General features: G+C 44.7%; 1 protein-coding gene across 1 annotated transcript; it reads right to left on the bottom strand.

Moving 5' to 3' along the window:
* Positions 1 to 1,563: 1,563 nt before the first annotated feature.
* On the bottom strand, positions 1,564 to 4,914 carry LOC120058076 (TSC22 domain family protein 1-like). Its single transcript, XM_039006553.1, has one exon. The coding sequence runs from the start codon at positions 4,261 to 4,263 to the stop codon at positions 1,564 to 1,566; it is 2,700 nt and encodes an 899-aa protein (XP_038862481.1). The 5' UTR covers positions 4,264 to 4,914.
* Between the last annotated feature and the right edge of the window lie 15,891 nt (positions 4,915 to 20,805).

Below are 20,805 nucleotides of genomic sequence, written 5' to 3'. Positions count from 1 at the left end.
ACTCACAGACATGATTCAAACTGTTTTAGAAACTTCAGAGTGTTTTCTATTCAAATCTACTAATAATATGCATATCTTATCTTCTGGGGATGAGTAGCTGGCAGTTTAATTTGGGCATGCTTTTCATCCAAAATTCTGAATGCTGCCCCCTAACCTAGAGAAGTTAACATTAAGAAAAATACCCAAATGAAAAACAATATTTTGGGGTGGTTTGTCCCCACAAAATTAAAATCACAGTGCAGATGGCTCACCTGCTCTTTCTCTTCGCTAATGAGTGTGTGTATGTTCAGTCTTCGGTCTGTTGCGTGTAAAATATCCTAGCCTATTCATTGATGATAGGCCCTGCTTTACTGAAGTTGCAATGTAAGCCAAGAAACTGCAAAATACAGCATTCCTGGTGGCCGAACCCTCTCTCTCTCTCCGTCCCCTGCTAGCTCGCTATGAAAGATGTGAGTGTTTGTGTTCTCTGAAGTACAGCAACTAAGTCTCCTCTGTTCCAAAAATACTGAATCTTAGGAGACGATTGCTAGCAGAAGATGTGTTTTCTTTCAACTAAATGTCTTGGTAAGTCACGGTATTTAACTAATTTTAAAAGTACTTTTTTAGGATAGAGTGGTCTGCTCTGCACGCAGGTAGCAGGCAGCAAGCGCAAGCAGGTCTAGATTATTTGATGGAAAATTCTGTCCGCCTAGCGATGGACGTTAGTCCCGCTTCAGAAGCGGCATTCCTTTACAAACAAGTAAAATGCCCATTCAGTGGAGCTTCAAAACTATCTCCAGACAAGGTTTCATGTAGGCATTTAAAAATAAGTAGTTTACCCTTATGAACAAATATACCCTTGAAAGCGACTCAGCTACGGTATATGACTGCCCGGCCATAGCGGTTGTACATACTTAATAGGACCATTATTCTGCTTTGAAGTGGATTTTTTTAAACAGAAAACCGATTTTAAAAGATTGTAGTTTAAACATCAAGCAAAATGGTCAATTTGTTAAATCCCTAGTCTGTGTGTTTTAAAATGCAGAGTCACTGCAGTCTGAGGTATACAAAATGTCACTTCCAGCTGAGCACTGCCCTGTCTAGTGTCTAAGGAGTAGCATAGAGCTCTCTGACAGTGAGAGCGCACACATGGTTGTGTCTGCCATCTCACATACACACACTGTCTGGCATCCCACTCACCCACACACAGTGCTGCCGTGGCGACCTGGATTCACCCAATCCAAACAATTCCTAACCACCACCAGGCACTCAGCCGGCTGCATCACTCCACTAGGAAGAACTCCCCCCGCAGGCTAGAATGCAAGGTCATGTCCAGGACACTGTGTTTTAAGGCCAATGCTGACTAAACATTTAAATGGTCTAAATGTCATTCAGCACATCAGATACAACATTATGGAAGGAATGTTAAAAGCAGCATGCTGAAGGTAAAAAGAGACAACATGGGACAATCTCTTTAGTGATGTGTCGATCAGCTGGCCTACTAGTGTAGGAGATACTGTCACTTTTATACCCCAATATCAATCAATCGATCAAAAACATATACTAAAGGCACTGATTTGGGACTCACCCATCATCGTCTCCATCCACGGCTTTGAAGAGTCCGGCAGAGGAGGTTAAGGCACTGACGGCCGTGGCGGCGGCTGCATTACTTTCAGTCCCCAGGCTTGTGCCTGCCGCAGTGCCACCCTCCCCAGCCAGCTTGGCCATGGTCTGGGCCAGCAGGGCAGACTGGTCCTGGAAGAGAAGGCGCTGGGCATCCTCCAGCTGGGTGGTGGTGAAGGAGGGCAGGCTGGCGTACAGGGCACTGGCTTGGGAAGCCACAGCCTGGGTGTGGGCCTGGGCACTGTTGAAGTCCTGGGGCATGCTGACCCCGGGTGGCTGCGCCTGGGGGTGAGACTGGGCCAGGCCACTGCCGTTCTGGGGGTCACTCTGGGGGTTAGGAGGAAGCACATTGGAGACTAGACAGCCCTGGTTAGGGGGGGCAGTGTTGGACAGCTGGGTGGCAAGTCCTTGGGCTTTGCTTGGGAATGCCTGCTGTTGTTGATGATGTTGGTGGTCCAGGGGAAGAGAGTGTCCTTGTGGCTGCTGCCCAAACCCAGTCACTCCTCCTGGGCCCATCTGAGGCATTAACCCCCCTCCTACAGCAGAGGCCTGGATTGAGGTCTGTTGGGGCTGCTGTTGGATGAGACCCTGGGGTTGGAGCTGGGGTATGGAGCCAACCACCTTCTGCTGCGAGACTCCCATCATCTGCCCGGATCCAGGCAGGGCCTGTGGGACAGCAGGTTGGGGTAGGCCTGCCTTGGGCTGGGGGTAGTCTGGAGGCATGCCCCCTCCCTGGCTCAGCCTGTGCACCGGGGCTACCTGGGGAGTCGCAGAAGGCTGCTGTGTAAGAGCATAGCCCATCTGCTTCTGGAGCACCCCCACTAGGCTCTGAGCTGAGCCAGGAGCCGGGTTGGAGGCTGCCTGGGCGTAGGTGAGCGGCTGCTGGTGAATAGGAGTGGTAGGGTGGCCTATGGTGGTCTGGAGGCCCGTCATGTTGATGGGGGCAGGCTGGTGAACGCTGGCAGGGACTGAGGGAGCCACGGTGGTCAGCAGGTGAGACTGGGGGTGGGACACCACCATGGGGAAACCTGGGCGGGAGGTCTGGAAGGATGGAGGGGGGTTGGAGTAGTCCTGGTAGTGAGGGTGGGGCTGGAGTAATGGGGGGCCTCCAGCATCTCCACTTCCCACACTCTCTGTGTAGTGACTCAGTGTGCTGACTGTGCTGCTCACTGAACTCCCACTGGTGCTCTCCCTCTCCGACCCCCCTTTCACACTCTCAGGCCCACACGGCCGCATGCTCTCCACAACCCGGCCACTAGGGGCAGTAGCCTCAGAGGACAAGGGGGCAGGGGCCGAAGCTGGGGTCTCCTTGTCATAGTACTCAGCACATGTCCATCTTCCCTTTTTAAATGGCTCTGAGCTGGAGTCAAGCTTGACCACTCTGAAACGGGAGCTAGTGGTGGCAGGAGCTGGGGTTGGGGGGGGCTGGGAGGAGGGGACTGAGGCTAGAGCCATGCCCGAGGAGCTCATCCCTGGCTGAGGTATGGCAGCTCCTCCACCCTGTGTGCCACTGGAGTGCCCCAACACCACAGAGCCACTGGGAGCAGCAGAAGTCATACTGATGCTCGAGTTCACAGTTCCAGAGCTTTGGTGTTGGATCAGATTGACATTGGGGTTGCCAAAGTTACTCCCCATCAAACCTCCAACCCCCCCACCGCAACTCATCACACTAGGGGGGAAGCCACCACCACTGCTGCTTGCACTGGTGCTAACACCTCCCATCACAGATACATTGGAAGAGCTGTACATATTCACATTACAAACATTGCTGGTCAGGGGATTAGCTATGCTAACGGAAGCTACTGCAGCAGAGCTGTGCATTCCAGGGAGAGAGACAGCTGCTACAGGCTGAGTAGCAACACTGGCAGAACCCACTGAAACATTCTCCAGAGGTACCTCCATGGTAGAAGGCATCTTTAGGGCACCCCCAGCCCCTCCAGAGGTGGGGGTAAAGTGGGGGTCAGAGGAATGAGGCTGAGCCAGGGCCTGCTGAGGATGATTATGTTGCCTCTGGTGATGGTAGTGGTGCACATTTCCGTTCACCATCCGTGCTGCTCCGTGCTGGGGTCCCTGGGGCAAGGAGTGGGGGGGCTGGTTGGGGGAGATGGCCCCGGGGGTGTCCGCCTCATGAAAGTTATTCAGCGTCTCCTCCGAGGAGCTCCTTGCACCCCCAGCCATGTCATTGGCCCTGGAGAGGGAGACATCCAGAATCTCTGAAGAGGACAGATCCTCTGTATGAGACTCATCCAGATCATCATAGCTCTCCGTGTCCTCCGCAATGCTGTTGTTGGTGCTCACAGAGATCTGTGCTGGAGTCACGCTGGTGATCTGGAAGCCGCTCTTCTTCTTCATCATCATCTGAGACCCAGAGGAGAGAGCCTGGGGCTGTGGCTGGGAGTGCAGGTTAAGGCTGTGGGGAGGGTGCTGAGGCCCAGGGGAGGATGATCCAACAGGAGGTTGAGACTGCATCAAGAGGAGGGATTGGTAGTCTTCAGTGGGAACGTGGCATTTGCTAACAGCTGAAATAGTCGGTGTTGACATCGTGGGAACACTCCCGGCGCCGGTGTTAATGTTGCTAACATTACCCCTTCTTGGAAAATTCGCCGGGTGCGCCATCTTTCTGACGCTGCCAGAGTCTCCTGCAGAATGAGGATGGTGCATATTGAAAGATTCCAGGGGATAACGTTACACTTCGTTAGGGCCGCCGTTTTGACAAAGACTGATATTTAACAATAACTTAATATCAACCGACAAAAAATAAATCTGTTTTAAAGACAAGGTTCAAACATTTAGCTTTTTGGGATATCTAAAACGTCTCCCCTCGTGACGGAGAATGCTCGCGTTTGACAATCAGTTGACGAGCCGAAATGCTAACAAGCTAACTAGCTTGTTAGCTAGTCTAACGTAAGCGAATGGACTTGCTAGCCAGTTACAGACGCGTATGTTCTCACATACAAGCCAGCATTTCGTCGTTGTACTATATTATCTCAATGGGTAAAATAAATTGTTATAACACAAACTGAGTAAACAGTAAGCATCCAAAGCGAGAGCTGATACAGAAGTGCAACGTTAGCTCCATCACTATCCACACACTGTGGTGAGTTGCATTATTGAATTTCTCAGAAGCAAAAAATGAAAACAAGCAATCCTTTACCGATATAAGGTTGTCCTTGGGAGAATATATCCACTTAATTCTCTCGCAAAACGGGTTAATCCATTCTGAAAAGTCTTTGTTATAGCTAACGTTAGCTAGTCCACTGTTTGCTGTATCACTCCCTCTTCCAAAAGCTATTCACAGCCAGTCCGCCTTCTTGTTCTTGCACTGTGGCTCGAACCGTTGAAGTGTGACGAGACTGATGGGAGGAGGGTTTCCACTAGTTACCCCAGCCACAGAGTGAAAATTGGCTATATCGTAAAAATTCGTGAAAACAAAAATGCTTTTTGTGCTTGATTTAAGGTTAGGGTTAGGCATAATATTAGCAGTGTAGTTACGGTTGAGGTTATGTTTAAAATATGAAGAGAATTGTCAGAAATGGGCGGTGTTTATGAATGTGTGGCTGTGGTAACTAGTGACGTCGGGGAGGAGAGAACTTGCTAACATGGCGACCGCGCATGCTCTATTGATGCCCAGACTAGTCAGACAAAAAGCAGTCTGGAGAGAAGAGGCTGAGAGAACAACAGGGGAGAGGCAGGCAACGGACAAAAAATAGTTTCAGTAGGCCTAGATCATGTTCCGGAAAATACCAAGCGACAGAGACGTGGGACAAAACGACTCTTACAGAATATTCCCATTCCTTTACCATTGTGCAACCCAACTGGATAAAATCATATATGCTTGCAGCTTGTCATGATTTTAAATAGGCTTGTGAGAGATGGATAGGGAAATGTGTTATGGGTGTCATAATGCCAATCACATTATTTTCATGAACAGTAGACAAGAGTATCAACATGGTGCGATATATCACAAAAAAAAATGTATATTCCATCAGCCATATTGTTATGTCGTTTTCCTGGGCCTCAGAGTTCTGTTTTACCTTTAACTTCTAACAAAAACAACAAAAGGAAATGTTTTGGTCTGAACAAAACTTTAACAACACAAACAACAAGATCAGTTGTGTGTTTTTACTGTGAAACAAAAGGCATGCAGACAGAATGTTCTGCAGACAGAATGGAGCCGGCCAGACGTGTTCACTGCACTGACGATTATTCTACATGCATGTATTGTGAGAGTGTGTGTTTATTGTGGTGGGTACTCCAGGTCAGCAACCCCTCCCGTTGCCAGGAAGTCTGTTCTGGATGTGTGTGTGTACCTCCAACTCCCTGTATTCTGGTGCCTTCTGTTTTATCACTGTTGGCTGCCATCGAGACCAGACCCACCTGTTGTTGTGAATGTCTTAGTGAATAACAGCAGATAGTCTGGTACCATCTGAATGTGCTTTGTTTGGCTAACTTCCCTGACTATCGTTGTCATGACTCTTCCTATTCTCTCTTCTCCTCTCTATTATTTCCTCTACTTTCCTCTCACCTCCTCTCTCTTCTCCTCTCTTCCTATTCTCTCTTCTCCTCTCTACTATTTCCTCTACTTTCCTCTCACCTCCTCCCATCCCTGACTCATTTGCTCAGGTCACAGCCACCAGCTAGTTAATTAAAACACCAGGAGGCCCTCAGGACTCTTACACTCAGGACTGTTACACTCAGGTGGGACGCTGTATGGAGCGTATGAGAGGAGTTAGGGAGAGAGAGAGATGTGTGTTTGTGGAGAGGACAGAGGAAGATTAAGTAAGTGAATGAAGTAGAAAGAATCAGAGAGAGGGGCTATGGGGGAGAGAGACGATTGAATTGAGAGAGAGCGAATGAGAGCATGTGCCCATTGTGGGTGACTGGCAGGCAGACAGGCAGCGGCAGGCTGTGACCAGACCGTGCAGGCAGACAGATTGTGCTCATCCATACAAATGACGGAGGGAGAGAGAGCCAGCGAGAGGCGAGCGCAATGTAAGCGTCTGGTACAGTCAGCAGCTTTAAATCACTCTGGCACTCCACAACAAAACACACTGAGCACTATTGTCCTGCCCTAACAATAATGCTCAATTTATACACCCGGCACGGCTGTCATTTTGTAAACACTAATTTCTTTGATGGGAATGACAAAAAATATCTTTCCCTCCTCGTCTTCAGTTTTTACGTCCGGCGGCGCTCGTCACTTCCTCTTGAACTCTCAATGAGGGAGAGCTCGGTTAGTTGTTTTGGAAAGTTTGTAGTTTTGGAAAGTTTTGAAAGTCTGTTGAAAAAGTTTGGTTACTAGCTATCTACGTTTTGAATTTGGATCCCACTCTGCAGTTGGCATCAGTTGCTGGGACCGCTACTGTCTGTCCAGTGATCCTGCCGACCAAGGCCAGGTCTGAGGAGCTGTTTGTTGTAACAGCTAACCTAGCTGCTAGCATATATAGGAACTGAGAAGTGGTCTGTGGTCACCACCTGCAGAACCACTCCTTTATTGGGGGTGTCTTGCTAATTGCCTATAATTTCCACCTTTTGTCTATTCCATTTGCACAACAGCATGTGAAATTTATTGTCAATCAGTGTTGCTTCCTAAGTGGACAGTTTGATTTCACAGAAGTGTGATTGACTTGGAGTTACATTGTGTTGTTTAAGTGTTCCCTTTATTTTTTTGAGCAGTGTATTATACATTTCTGAGACTCACTTAGATAATTAATTTGATGATACAGCAGTAGCAATACAAGGACATAACATCTATAGGATAGGAATGCTTACACGGGAGATGTTGCTGTACATATTCAGAGCCTTACCCCTGTAATGCTTAGGGAAGATCTTATGTCAAGTGTTATTGAATTGTTGTGGTTGCAGGTGCACCTGGCACATCTAAAGCCTTTTATTTTGGGGTGTTGCTATTGGCCACCAAGTCATTATCTACACTGAACAAAAATATAAACGCAACATGTAAAGTGTTGGTCCCATGTTTCATGACCTGAAATAAAAGATCCCAGAAATGTTCCATATGCACAAAAATACTATTTCTCTCAAATTGTGTGCAGAAATTTGTTTACATCCCTGTTAGTGAGCATTTTGGCCTTTGTCAAGATAATCCATCCACCTGACAGGTGTGGCATATCAAGAAGCTGATTAAACAGCATGATCATTATACAGGTGCAACTTGTGCTGGGGACAATAAAAGGTCACTAAAATGTGCAGTTTGTCACACAACAAATCAAATCAAATGTATTTATATAGCCCTTCGTACATCAGCTGATATCTCAAAGTGCTGTACAGAAACCCAGCCTAAAACCCCAAACAGCAAGCAATGCAGGTGTAGAAGCACGGTGGCTAGGAAAAACTCCCTAGAAAGGCCAAAACCTAGGAAGAAACCTAGAGAGGAACCAGGCTATGAGGGGTGGCCAGTCCTCTTCTGGCTGTGCCGGGTGGAGATTATAACAGAACATGGCCAAGATGTTCAAATGTTCATAAATGACCAGCATGGTCAAATAATAATAATCACAGTAGTTGTCGAGGGTGCAGCAAGTCAGCACCTCAGGAGTAAATGTCAGTTGGCTTTTCATAGCCGATCATTAAGAGTATCTCTACCGCTCCTGCGGTCTCTAGAGAGTTGAAAACAGCAGGTCTGGCTCATCAGACCAGAGGACATTTCTCCAAAAAGTACGATCTTTGTCCCCATGTGCAACCGTAGTTGCAAACCGTAGTCTGGCATTTTTATGGCGGTTTTGGAGCAGTGGCTTCTTCCTTGCTGATCGGCCTTTCAGGTTATGTCGATATAGGTCTCTTTTTACTGTGGATATAGATACTTTTGTACCTGTTTCCTCCAGCATCTTCACAAGGTCATTTGCTGTTGTTCTGGGATTGATTTGCCCTTTTCGCACCAAAGTATGTTCCTCTCTAAGAGACAGAACGCATCTCCTTCCTGAGCGGTATGACGGCTGCGTGGTCCAATGGTGTTTATACTTGCGTACTATTGTTTGTACATATGAACGTGGTACCTTCAGGCGTTTGGAAATTGCTCCCAAGGATGAACCAGACTTGTGGATGTCTACCATTTGTTTTCTGAGGTCTTGGCTGATTTCTTTTGATTTTCCCATGATGTCAAGCAAAGAGGCACTGAGTTTGAAGGTAGGCCTTGAAATACATCCACAGGTACACCTCCAATTGACTTAAATTATGTCAATTAGCCTATCAGAAGCTTCTAAAGCCATGACATCATTTTCTGGAATTGTCCAAGTTGTTTAAAGGCACAGTCAACTTAGTGTATGTAAACGTCTGACCCACTGGAATTGTGATACAGTAAATTATAAGTTAAATAATCTGTCTGTAAGCAATTGTTGGAAAAATTACATGTGTCATGCACAAAGTAGATGTCCTAACCGACTCGCCAAAACTATAGTTTGTTAACAAGCAATGTGTGGAGTGGTTGAAAAACTAGTTTCAATGACTCCAACCTAAGTCTATGTAGTCTTCCGACTTCAACTGTAGTTCAAAAGTAATATCCTCTAAAACGCTCTGGTAACAAACAAACTTTGCTGCCCTGTTTCCAGTTGTCCACATGACTGAGAGGACCTATTCAAGTAAGTAAATACATTTAGAAAATGTAAAAAAAAAAAACTATGTATTATTAGCTAACGAGCTACAGTGCAGGCTAACTCAAATGAGCTGCAAAATGAGCTTGCTAGTTGGCTAGCTAGCTATCTAGCCAACTTCACATACTGTATAGATAGCTAGCTAAGTGAATTAAATATCACCAGCTACCTAACTTCATATTAGCTAGCAAACTCCAAATGCATTTGTAGGTAGCTAACTAACAGCCATGGAGGAGGGTGAAAGGAAAGCCACCCCATCTGTCAAAGTGAGAGTAGGCTATTCTGGATAGGGCTGGTACTTTTGTGTAGTTCCTGTCCCTAGAAGTGAGGATGGAGATAATTGTAACACAATATTCAGTGCAGTGTAATTTGAGTAGAATGTCTTGTGAGGTTTTCTGTCCTCAGATAAAGAGGGCTATTAAAGCCTGTCTACATATGAAGAGGTCCCAATGAAGAGCAGTGGTTATCAGTCCTGGTCCTGGGGACTCAAAGGGGTGCACTTTTTTTTTTTGCCTTAGCACTGCACAGCTGATTCAAATGATCAACTCATCATCAAGCTTCAAGTGGTATTTATTTATTCGTTTGTGATGCTATCCTTGATATGATCCTGTTCTTGTCACATGCTACACATGCAGATATGTGCTGTTCCCTGGCAACATAGACTACACTATGCACAACCAAAGGCTCTTTTAAGAGCCATTTACATTGCAGTAAGAGTACACTTCCATTTACTTAGCAATGTCAACTGCAGTTATTCAATTTCCAGTTTCTCTCCCTTTGATTTCTACTTCTCAGGTGAGGGCGCTGTTTAGGTAAGGGTGTGATGTCTGTACAAAAACAAAACAGGCTATTTTCAATCACCCATATTGAAGAAAAAAAAGAACAATTAGACACCCTATAACCCACACCTCTACACACTCATATATCAATCTGATTGATGGATTGTGTTGTGCAATAAGCAGGCTCAGGTGTAAAACTGGCTCCTTCCACCTTCAAAGAATAGGCAAGAGGGCCAACCATGGAGAATAGTAAGACACTTCATTATTTCTATAACTACGCTATATTGTTTGTCCTCATGTGTCCGTTCATGTTTTTCGGCATAAAGTACTCTGCAGCCACTTAGTGTGGTGTGGACACCAGGTGAGGCCACACACACAGATTCCTGTTGAACACTGTCACTTTAACTACCTTATTTTCTCAATAACAGTCTCTCTCCTTCACTTCATCCCTATCTCCTCTTCTCCCTAAATCCTCTAGGTTATATCAGCTGTGTCGGTGAACCCCTCCCACATCTGAACTGGCTACATAGAGGGCACAGCGTGATCAGAGAAGAGAGGTCACTTGGTCAGATCAACAGGAAGTATTATTAAAGAGAGTCTTTACATTGAAATACAGATATAGATGCAATAGTTAATGATAGTTAATGATCCAAGGTCAGTTTTGCATTTCTCCTCCTGATTATTATGATGACTAACAATGTTAGAATAAAAAATAAAAACAAGGCTTAAACATGCTCTCTCTCTCTCTCGTCTGCAGATATGTTTTGATGTGAGAGGATGCCAACCCCCAGTCCCATCCTCGCCACCTCACCCGCTTTTAAGATAACCTTCGGGCCGACTAGAGACACTATTATGTAGTTGTGATGAACTGAGAGAATATTTGGGTAGCACTGATTCATTAATCATATGCTGCCTTCCCTGCTCCTGTTCTTACCTCTTTCCCTTTCTGTCTTTTACACCTTATCTCACCGCCACCTCTTTCTTCCTCTGTTTTTATAATGCACAACAGATGTGCATTAAAGCTATCCTGTGTTTATCAGATCAATGCAGATGAAGGGCATTAGATATTGAGATGAACCGGTTTTAGAGTATTTACTTGATGCATAGGAAGTGTAGTGTACTGTTTATATGAATTACAAATCAGCCTTTAACTAGTTAAATCGTGTTTCTAGTCTATTGGTTACAATGTGTAACCATTGATGTCCCAGGACCAAGATTGGTAAACACTGTTGAAGTGTATAATTGTAATACATACATGCAGACACAGCATCATTCAAAGACTGGAAATTGATACTCCTGGTATTGGATATGACTGAAAAATAATCTCAAAGACATTCATACCTGAACTGCACCTTTATTTGCCAAGGTAGAGTACATGATCAGTGAATATATTCAATGTACGGACTACAATGTGGGGATCTCATGCATGGTAATAACTACATGTATATACGTCTTGCATTGTTGGCACAAAGTTATATTATATTCTACTCAATCCATAGACATCATTAATGTCATTCAGACTGCTCTGAAGTTGATACAACTGGCTATGATAGCTGAGGTTCATAGCTAAGTTCTGAACTAATATGTATACCAAATGCTTGGGTCCATACCCAGATCGGCTAGATAGCTAGCTACACATCCATAGGCATACAGGTATTTTTATCCTCCACTGCACCATAAGAAAGAACATAGCTAGCTCCGTTATTTCATCTATCTGCATTGCATGGCAAATATCAGCAATGCAAGCTTACAAAATTGTACATTCAATTTGCAATAAATGCTTTAGCTAGCTAGATTCTTTACATCCACTGTTTTACAAGACGACAGCCTGGTTTGCCGGTTGTTTCAGGAGTCCCTAAAACATGAAACAACCAGAATTACAATTTCATACTCATGTCACACACCCACAAAGCTAGCTGGCTAATGTTAGCTAGTAAGCTAGCTTGCTAAATCGCGATTTTTGTAAATTAACTTTATGATAAAAAAAATATGCTTAATCGTTTGTCTCTACATTAACTAACATATTCCTGTCAACTGTAAATTTTTTGAATGATTCATTATGACGTTATAATCACTTACATTTGCTTCTATCCTAGTATTTTTGTGAGCCATCTTTGCTGAAGAAAGTCTCCAGCCTTGGGTCGCATAGCGTCAAATTCGTCATGGGAACCACTCGATGTGACTGGTCATCGCCCAACGGTCGCCGCTGGTGATTTGCATAAAGTTGTCAAAAGTTTATATTTTTCACCGCCTCCCACGCCACCTTCGCACCGCCCAAAGGTCCCCCGCCCTCTCCACTTCTCACCACTTTCCTTCCATTGAAATGAATGGGAAGCGATGTTTCACCGCGTGGTATCCTGTGCTAGTGTATCATGACGGAACTGCAGTCAGGTCAAGACTTCCCTGAGATGGTTTCTGACAGTTTTTGCATACATTATTTGGTTCTGAAAACTGACAGTTTCATAAATTGTCTGGGGTGGCTGGTCTCAGACGATCCCACAGGTGAATAAGACAGATGTGGAGGTCCTGGGCTGGCGTGGTTACACGTGGTCTGCGGTTGTGAGGCCAGTTGGACGTACTGCCAAATTCTTCAAAACGACATTGGAGGCGGCTTATGTTAGAGAAATGAACATTCAATTCTCTTACAACAGCTCTGGTGGACATTCTTGCAGTCAGCATGCCAATTGCTCGCTCCCTCAAAAATGTTGACATCTGTGGCAGTGTGTTGTGTGACAAAACTGCACATTTTAGAGTGGCCTTTTATTTACACAGGTCCTGGGGACAATCACCCAAATCAGCTTCTTGATTTGCCACACCTGTCATATTATCTTGGCAAAGGAGAAATGCTCACTGACAGGGATGTAAACAGATTTGTGCACAAAATGTTAGAGAAATAAGCATTTTGTGCGTATGGAACATTTCTGGGATCTTTTATTTCAGCTTATGAAACATGGGATAAGGACGTCCCAGCCGGCCAAATCCTCCCCTAACGCTGGGCCTATTGTGCGCCGCCTCATGGGTCTCCTGGGCATGGCCGGCTGCGACACAGCCTGGGATTGAACCCGGGTTTGTAGTGACGCATCAAGCACTGCCGATGTGCCACTCTGGAAGCCTGACACTTCTCCTGTTTTTGTATTCACTCCATGTTCGTTCCTATTAAACTCACCGACTGCACCTGCATCCTGCTTCTCCGTACAACGTTACATGTTGTGTTTATATTTTTGTTCAGTGTATTTATGCCCAAATTTTTACTCTATTCTACTGAGCCATTTACTTTATGTTCGTATTCTTATATTTTATTATTATTGTATTATTGTATTTGTTGCCGTTGATTATTATTCCTCTTCTTCCGTAATGGCACATTCACATGCAAATTCCCATGAAATGGAAATGCTTAGTAACATGCTGACCAGACCGGGCACGTCGCGTGCGCGAGCGTTGCAAAATAAGTGTAGAAATCCATGTTACTCAATTATTGCACCCACACTGCTCGCGCGCGCCAACGAGCGTCTGCGACGCCAAGAGCTAAAATAGAACTCATTCCTATTTCTGACGCAGATCGCGCTGCAAGTCCTGCCTCTCCCATCTTCTCATTGGTTTATAGAAGCAGGTACCCACATGCCATCTCCTCATTGGTTTATAGAAGCAGGTACCCACGTGCCATCTCCTCATTGGTTATACCCACGTGGGTGATTGAAAGATGAACTGTTTTGCCGGTAGTCGTGGTAATACAATGAAAGTTTAGATGCGATCACCATATAATTTAAACGATGAAAAAGCCTGGAAGGAGGAGAGATGACTAGAAACGATTCGGTTGGCCGTTTTATGTGTGGATTAATTGTCGGAGTAGAGATCCTTGTGCATTTCAGGTGAAATAACAACTCAATGTTTATATCCCAGAACAAATTAGCTAGCAACAGCAAGCTAGCTAAATAGGACAAATTAACGTTAGCTAGCAAGTGTAAGCTAACTAGCTAAATTGCCATACATGTTTAATGCTTTTCGACCTGTCCCCAAATTAATGTCATTGGTTCAGAGTTTGTTTTGATATTTTAACCTGCGTGTCGTGATCGCGTTTGGTGTGGGGGGGCAAAATACATTTATGCATGATAGCGCACGATGGCGCATGCGCTCAGCCGGTTTGGGTTCCGTGTAAGGTGCAACTTCCATAACGGTAAAGGGCCAAGGGCCACACCCTCTCATGCAATGCCATGACAATTGGCCAGATGGTGGCGCTATAGCAAAGCGATTGAAAATGCAAGCTTTGAAAGGTCATGCCCCTCATGATGGATTTTTTGCCATTTTGAATTTTGTGAAGATCACTTAAAACGCTACTCTTCTGGCACTGAATGACCGATCTGCTACAAAATGTGATATGTAGCATCTATGGACAAAGTTCTCCCAACCCAATATTTTCCAGACTTGTAACTAAAACAACATGGCCGCTATTGATCAATATGCATTCACATGGGCGTGATCTGGCACATAAATACATAGAAATCAGTCACGGATATTCGAATTGTAACAACTTGTTATACGTTTTCCAAACACTGTGAAGACTCAGATCGACCACACGGTGGCGCTATAATGGGCACATGTTTGTATCTTTTGATCTGTTTGACACAAATTTGGCACACATGCTCAGGAACATGAGTCTAGCTATCCTGAAAGTATGGTTCAGTTTTGGCCACATGGTGGTGATATTGGACAGGAAAAAACATTAATGCAAGCTGGAAAATATTGCATTTTGGTGCCGATCTGTCCAGTGGTTCTGGAGATGCTGTTTAAAGTATCATTACAAATTGTTCAAAATACATAAAAAATATATTGCATGATCAGTTTGATTTTGAGTTCTGATATTTGGCAAGAGTGGTAAACAGTACAGAAGTAGCTCGTCATAGGGCGATGTGTCCAATTTGTCTTAGGGTGACACAGTGGTCCCACAGCTGAACACCGGCATTGCTGCTTCAGCACTATTTTCTTATTGTTGTTGCATTGTCGAGAAGGAACCTGCAAGTAAGCAATTCATTGGACGGTGTATACCATAATAAAAACTTAACTCAAAAGCAAACCAATAGGCCTTACTTTATTTCACAGCTCTTGACATTAAGGAGGCTGATGTAAATGTAGTTCCGTGCAGCATGCTGGTGACAGTTCAACAGAGCAGGAATTACTGAAACAACAGGAGCTTAGGGCCAGTAGAGGAGAGGGCCATGCACAGGGATGTGGGGTGGAGTGTCTGTGCCGGTCCCAGGCCCTCTATCTGGGCCTTTTGTCCACTCAGCCCCCTGTGTGTATGTGTTTCCCCGCTCCTAATGGGAACCAATGGCTTATTTTTGTTGGACAGTCCTCCTACCAGAAAATGTGTATGTTGTACTAGGTATTTTAAATAAATAAAAATGGATGTATTTTTGGGGACTTTGTATCATTTGATTTACACAACACGCCTACCACTTTGAAAATGCAAAATATTTTTTTATTGTGAAACAAACAAGAAATAAGACAAAAAAACAGAAAACTTGAGCGTGCATAACTATTCACTCCCCCCCAAAGTCAATACTTTGTAGAGCCACCTTTTGCAGCAATTATAGCTGCAAGTCTCTTGGGATATGTCTCTTGGGGCGGCAGGTAGCCTAGTGGATAGAGCGCTGGACTAGTAACCAAAAGGTTGCAAGATTGAATCCCCGAGCTGACAAGGTAAAAATCTGTTGTTCTGCCCCTGAACAAGGAAGTTAACCCACTGTTGTTAGGCTGTCATTGAAAATAAGAATTTGATCATAACTGACTTGCCTAGTTAACTTGCCTAGTTTTGCCCATTCTTCAAGGCAAAGCTGCTCCAGTTGGATGGGTTCCGCTGGTGTACTACAATCTTTAAGTCACACCACAGATTCTCAATTGGATTGAGTTCTGGGCTTTGACTAGGCCATTCCAAGACCTTTAAATGTTTCCCCTTAAACCACTCGAGTGTTGCTTTAGCAGTATGCTTAGGGTCATTGTCCTGCTGGAAGGTGAAACTCCATCCCAGTCTCAAATCTCTGGAAGACTGAAACAGGTTTCCCTCAAGAATATCCCTGTATTTAGCACCATCCATCATTCCTTCAATTCTGACCAGTTTCCCAGTCCCTGCTGATGAAAAACATCCCCACAGCATGATGCTGCCACCACCATGCTTCACTGTGGGGATGGTGTTCTCAGGGTGATGAGAGGTGTTGGGTTTGCGCCAGACATAGCGTTTTCCTTTTTGGCCAAAAACCTCAATTTTAGTCTCATCTGACCAGAGCACCTTCTTCCATATTTTTGGGGAGTCTCCCACATGCCTTTTGGCGAGCACCAAAAGCAATGGATTTTTTCTGGCCACTCTTCCGTAAAGCCCAGCTCTGTGGAGTGTACGGCTTAAAGTGGTCCTATGGACAGATACTCCAATCTCCGCTGTGGAGCTTTGCAGCTCCTTCAGGGTTATCTTTGGTCTCTTTGTTGCCTCTCTGATTAATGCCCTCCTTGCCTGGTCTGTGAGTCTTGATGGGCGGCCCTCTCTTGGCAGGTTTGTTGTGGTGCCATATTCTTTCCATTTTTTAATAATGGATTTAATGGTGCTCTGTGGGATGTTCAAAGTTTCTGATATTTTTTTATAACCCAACCCTGATCCGTACTTCTCCACAACTTTGTCCCTGACCTGTTTGGAGAGCTCCTTGGTCTTCATGGTGCCGCTTGTTTGGTGGTGCCCCTTGCTTAGTGTTGTTGCAGACTCAGGGGCCTTTCAGAACAGGTGTATATATACTGAGATCATGTGACAGATCACGTGACACTTAGATCGCTGCCCACACCTGCCTGCCCATCCAGCATCACTACTCTGGACGGTTCTGACTTAGAATATGTGGACAACTACAAATACCTAGGTGTCTGGTTAGACTGTAAACTCTCCTTCCAGACTCACATTAAGCATCTCCAATCCAAAATTAAATCTGTAATCAGCTTCCAATTTCGCAACAAAGCATCCTTCACTCATGCTGCCAAACATACCCTCGTAAAACTGATTATTCTACCGATTCTTGACTTCGGCGATGTCATTTACAAAATAGCCTCCAACACTCTACTCAGCAAATTGGATGCAGTCTATCACAGTGCCATCCGTTTTGTCACCAAAGCCCCATATACTACCCACCACTGCGACCTGTATGCTCTCGTTGGCTGGCCCTCACTTCATACTCGTCGCCAAACCCACTGGCTCCAGGTCATCTACAAGTCTCTGCTAGGTAAAGCCCCGCCTTATCTCAGCTCACTGGTCACCATAGCAACACCCACCCGTAGCATGCGCTCCAGCAGGTATATCCCACTAGTCACCCCCAAAGCCAATTCCTCCTTTGGCCGCCTTTCCTTCCAGTTCTCTGCTGCCAATGACTGGAACGAACTGCAAAAATCACTGAAGCTGGAGACTCATATCTCTCTCAGTAGCTTTAAGTAAGCACCAGCTGTCAGAGCAGCTCACAGATCACTGCACCTGTACATAGCCCATCTGCAAACAGCCCATCCAACTACCTCATCCCCATACTGTATTTATTTATTTATCTTGCTCCTTTGCACCCCAGTATCTCTACTTGCACACTCATCTTCTGCACATCTATCACTCCAGTGTCTAATTGGTATATTGTAATTACTTCGCCACCATGGCCAGTTCAGCTTTACCCTCTAGCTATCTCCGTATTTGTCAGGTAGCAGTATCTAACAGCTGTTGTGTGTATGGAAATGTTTTGTAGCCTTTGTTTTGTCCCGTTTCAACAAAAGTAAATTAACTTGGCTAGTTTTCGCCAGATGATGTACCATTAGAGCTAGCCAAAAGTTGGCTAACGTTAGCTCGCTAGCTCACAATTAAAAAATTTCCTCAATCACACTAGACCTGAATCAAACGATGATATTAGAGTCAGTATACAGTAGCAATGTAATGTCATTGATTTGTCAGTTTCACTAGCTAATTCCCTACTTTTCACACTGACACGGCATAAACAGCTCTACAGGCTTCACTGTCATGGTGCACAGTCAGTACACACTACACAACACTATGCTCATCATGCCTTAGCAGGATCAGATGGTGACAGGTGTCCCAGCAGGGTCAGACAGCCAGGGAAGACCCGCCTACGGAGCTCAGGTGAATTTTTCAGTATATTATATCAATCAGTGAATGATAAGAAAGTTCCATCTTGAGGTGATGGGTAGACCTACAGTAGCTACATGACAAAGCTTAAAGCTACAGTCTGGGATCTGGGAATAATGGTCATTTCAATTATTGAACCATTATATTATCCAAGAATAGAATCAATGTATAAATGAACACCAAGGTAATTCTTTGCCATGCCTCATCTTAGCAGGATCAGATGATGACAGGGGTCTCAGCAGGTTCAGGCAACCAGGGAAGACCAGTCCGTAGTGGTGCTAAGGTGAACTTTTGTAGATGCAACACTTTATTCTCTCTATGCAGCAAACACAGGACAAGCAAGAAGCTTCAAAGATTGAAACTATTTTAAGAGTCCGACAAACCTCTAAAGTTGATTTCCAATTTCCCCGATGACAGAAAACATGTAAAACAAAAATGTGAGGAAGACCTGGGATACATGATTGATGATAATGAATAGATACAGATACACTGTATGGCCAAAAGTGTGTGGACACCTGCTCGTTGAACATCTCATTCAAAAATATTGGGCATTAATATGGAGTTGGTCCCCCCTTTGCTGCTATAACAGTCTCCACTCTTCTGGGAAGGATTTCCACTTGATGTTGGAATATTGCTGCGGGGACTTGCTTCCATTCAGCCTCAAAAGCATTAGTGAGGTCGGGCACTGATGTTGGGTGATTAGGACTGGCTCGCAGTCGGCGTTCTAATTCATCCCAAATGTGTTTGAATGGGGTTGAGGTCAGGGCTCTGTGCAGGCCAGTCAAGTTCTTCCACACCAATCTAGACAAACCATTTCTGTATGGACGTCGCTTTGTGCACGGGGGCATTGTCACGCTGAAACCAGAAAGGGCCTTCCCCAAACTGTTGCCACAGATTTGGAAGCACAGAATTGTCTAGAATGTCATTGTATGCTGTAGTGTTAAGATTTCCCTTCACTTGAGGGGCCTAGTTATAGATGCACAAATATCATAACCCTCCAAAAATGCTAACCTTCCCAGTTATTGTAACGGTGAGAGGTTAGGATGATATTTATGCGTCTATAACTTTCTCACTCATCATTATTAAGTATTAAGTAACATCCACATTAATGTAGAAGTGTTTAGAAACATATTCCATTCTTATTTACAATAAAAGTGACTCCAAACTGACACAATACATTATTTACCATTAATTTATACTGGGCACAAAATAATCTGAAACACAACCAAAACAAACAGCAAATGCATCCAACAAATTTGTAGAGTCACAAGCTTAATAGCAGGACACTGTAAAGTCCATTATTCCACTGAAGAGTTATGAATTAGACTGTTTGAGAAGGTTTGAATCCTAAGCAACCTGCATACACATTTTTTTAAGTAATAGACCAACATAGCTACTGTAGTAGGTCAAAGCTGTGTGCTGGAAAACCTTGGTAGAGCATGGGTGGAGTAGGCATTGTGGTGCTCATGTGAATTTCCTTTTTTATGGCTTCTCACTTAAAACATAGTTTTTTGCTTTTAATTTCCATGTTTTTTACACCGGAAGGTGATTATGCAACATTATTATACAACATATATAATACAGCATAACTTAACATAGCAATACAAGTAAAGTAAAAATACACAATAATGGCAATGGCAACTAAAATAATGTAGTTATTAGTATTTATTTAATATTAACAGCTGATTTTCCAGAGTCAACTGAAAAATCAACTGGTTTAGTCAATCGAACGGGTGTACGCATTTCAGGAAACACAATCTGCCACCCTGCAGTTATTAAGCAGTGTGTCCCTGGGGTGTACCTTAGGGCGGGAGGGCATCTGACGGATAAGGGCACAACGTATTCCTTGACAGTTGAGTGTTGGTCTCTCCAGTCTCCACCGTTCTCTCCGTAGTAACAAGATGGAGAAGGGTGCAATTGCATCCCACAATTTGGGGCGTTCCTGTATGTGGGCATTCCAGCATCTGCAGGAACCCCTCTTTATACTTATTTTGGTACATTTTTAAGGTAGGTCTCCGGTACACAGGCCGGATCGCTCCAGTACAGTAGGTAGCAGTAATGCACCATAGTATTGGATGCCACCGCCGATAAACCCTACAGAAGAAGAGGTGGGGGCGACAATGCCGGTAGCTAGCTAGGTACAATGGTAGACAGTGTGCTTCACCCTCACCTGTCGGCACTGTTTTCCCACAGTTCTGTTAACGATGGTGGGGACAGGTGTTCGGCAGGCATTAGCGAAGGACACTGGGTGCTAGCCAGTTAGCTAGATAACTAGGACTCCGGTACACAGCAGGCGGGATAGGTAGTTAGCTAGCTAACGATAGCTAGGACACCGGTAGACAGTGTCCTTAGCTCCTGCCTGTCGGGCACTGCTTTCTCGCAGTTCTGTTAACAACGGCGAGGGCAGGTGTTTAGCATGCAGGAGTGAAGGACACCATGTGCTAGCTAGTTAGCTAGCCAGTTAGTTAGGTAGCTAGCTAGAGAGGAGAACTCTGGTACACAGCAGGTGGGACACTAGGACACTGGTAGACAGTGTAGTTTTCCCCCGAAAACTCAGACAGTATTTTAATTTCCCTTTTCTTTTGACCCACATTTTAATCGCATAGACAATCAAGGAAAATCCAGAATATCAAAAGTGTCACACTAGCATGAAGATGGTTTTATCAAGGGG

The sequence above is a fragment of the Salvelinus namaycush genome, chromosome 13 (genome assembly GCF_016432855.1).
Source record: "Salvelinus namaycush isolate Seneca chromosome 13, SaNama_1.0, whole genome shotgun sequence".
Taxonomy (NCBI): Eukaryota; Metazoa; Chordata; class Actinopteri; order Salmoniformes; family Salmonidae; genus Salvelinus; species Salvelinus namaycush.
The sequence above is the reverse complement of the archived record's forward strand: the minus strand, read 5'-3'. Positions and strand labels throughout refer to the sequence as shown.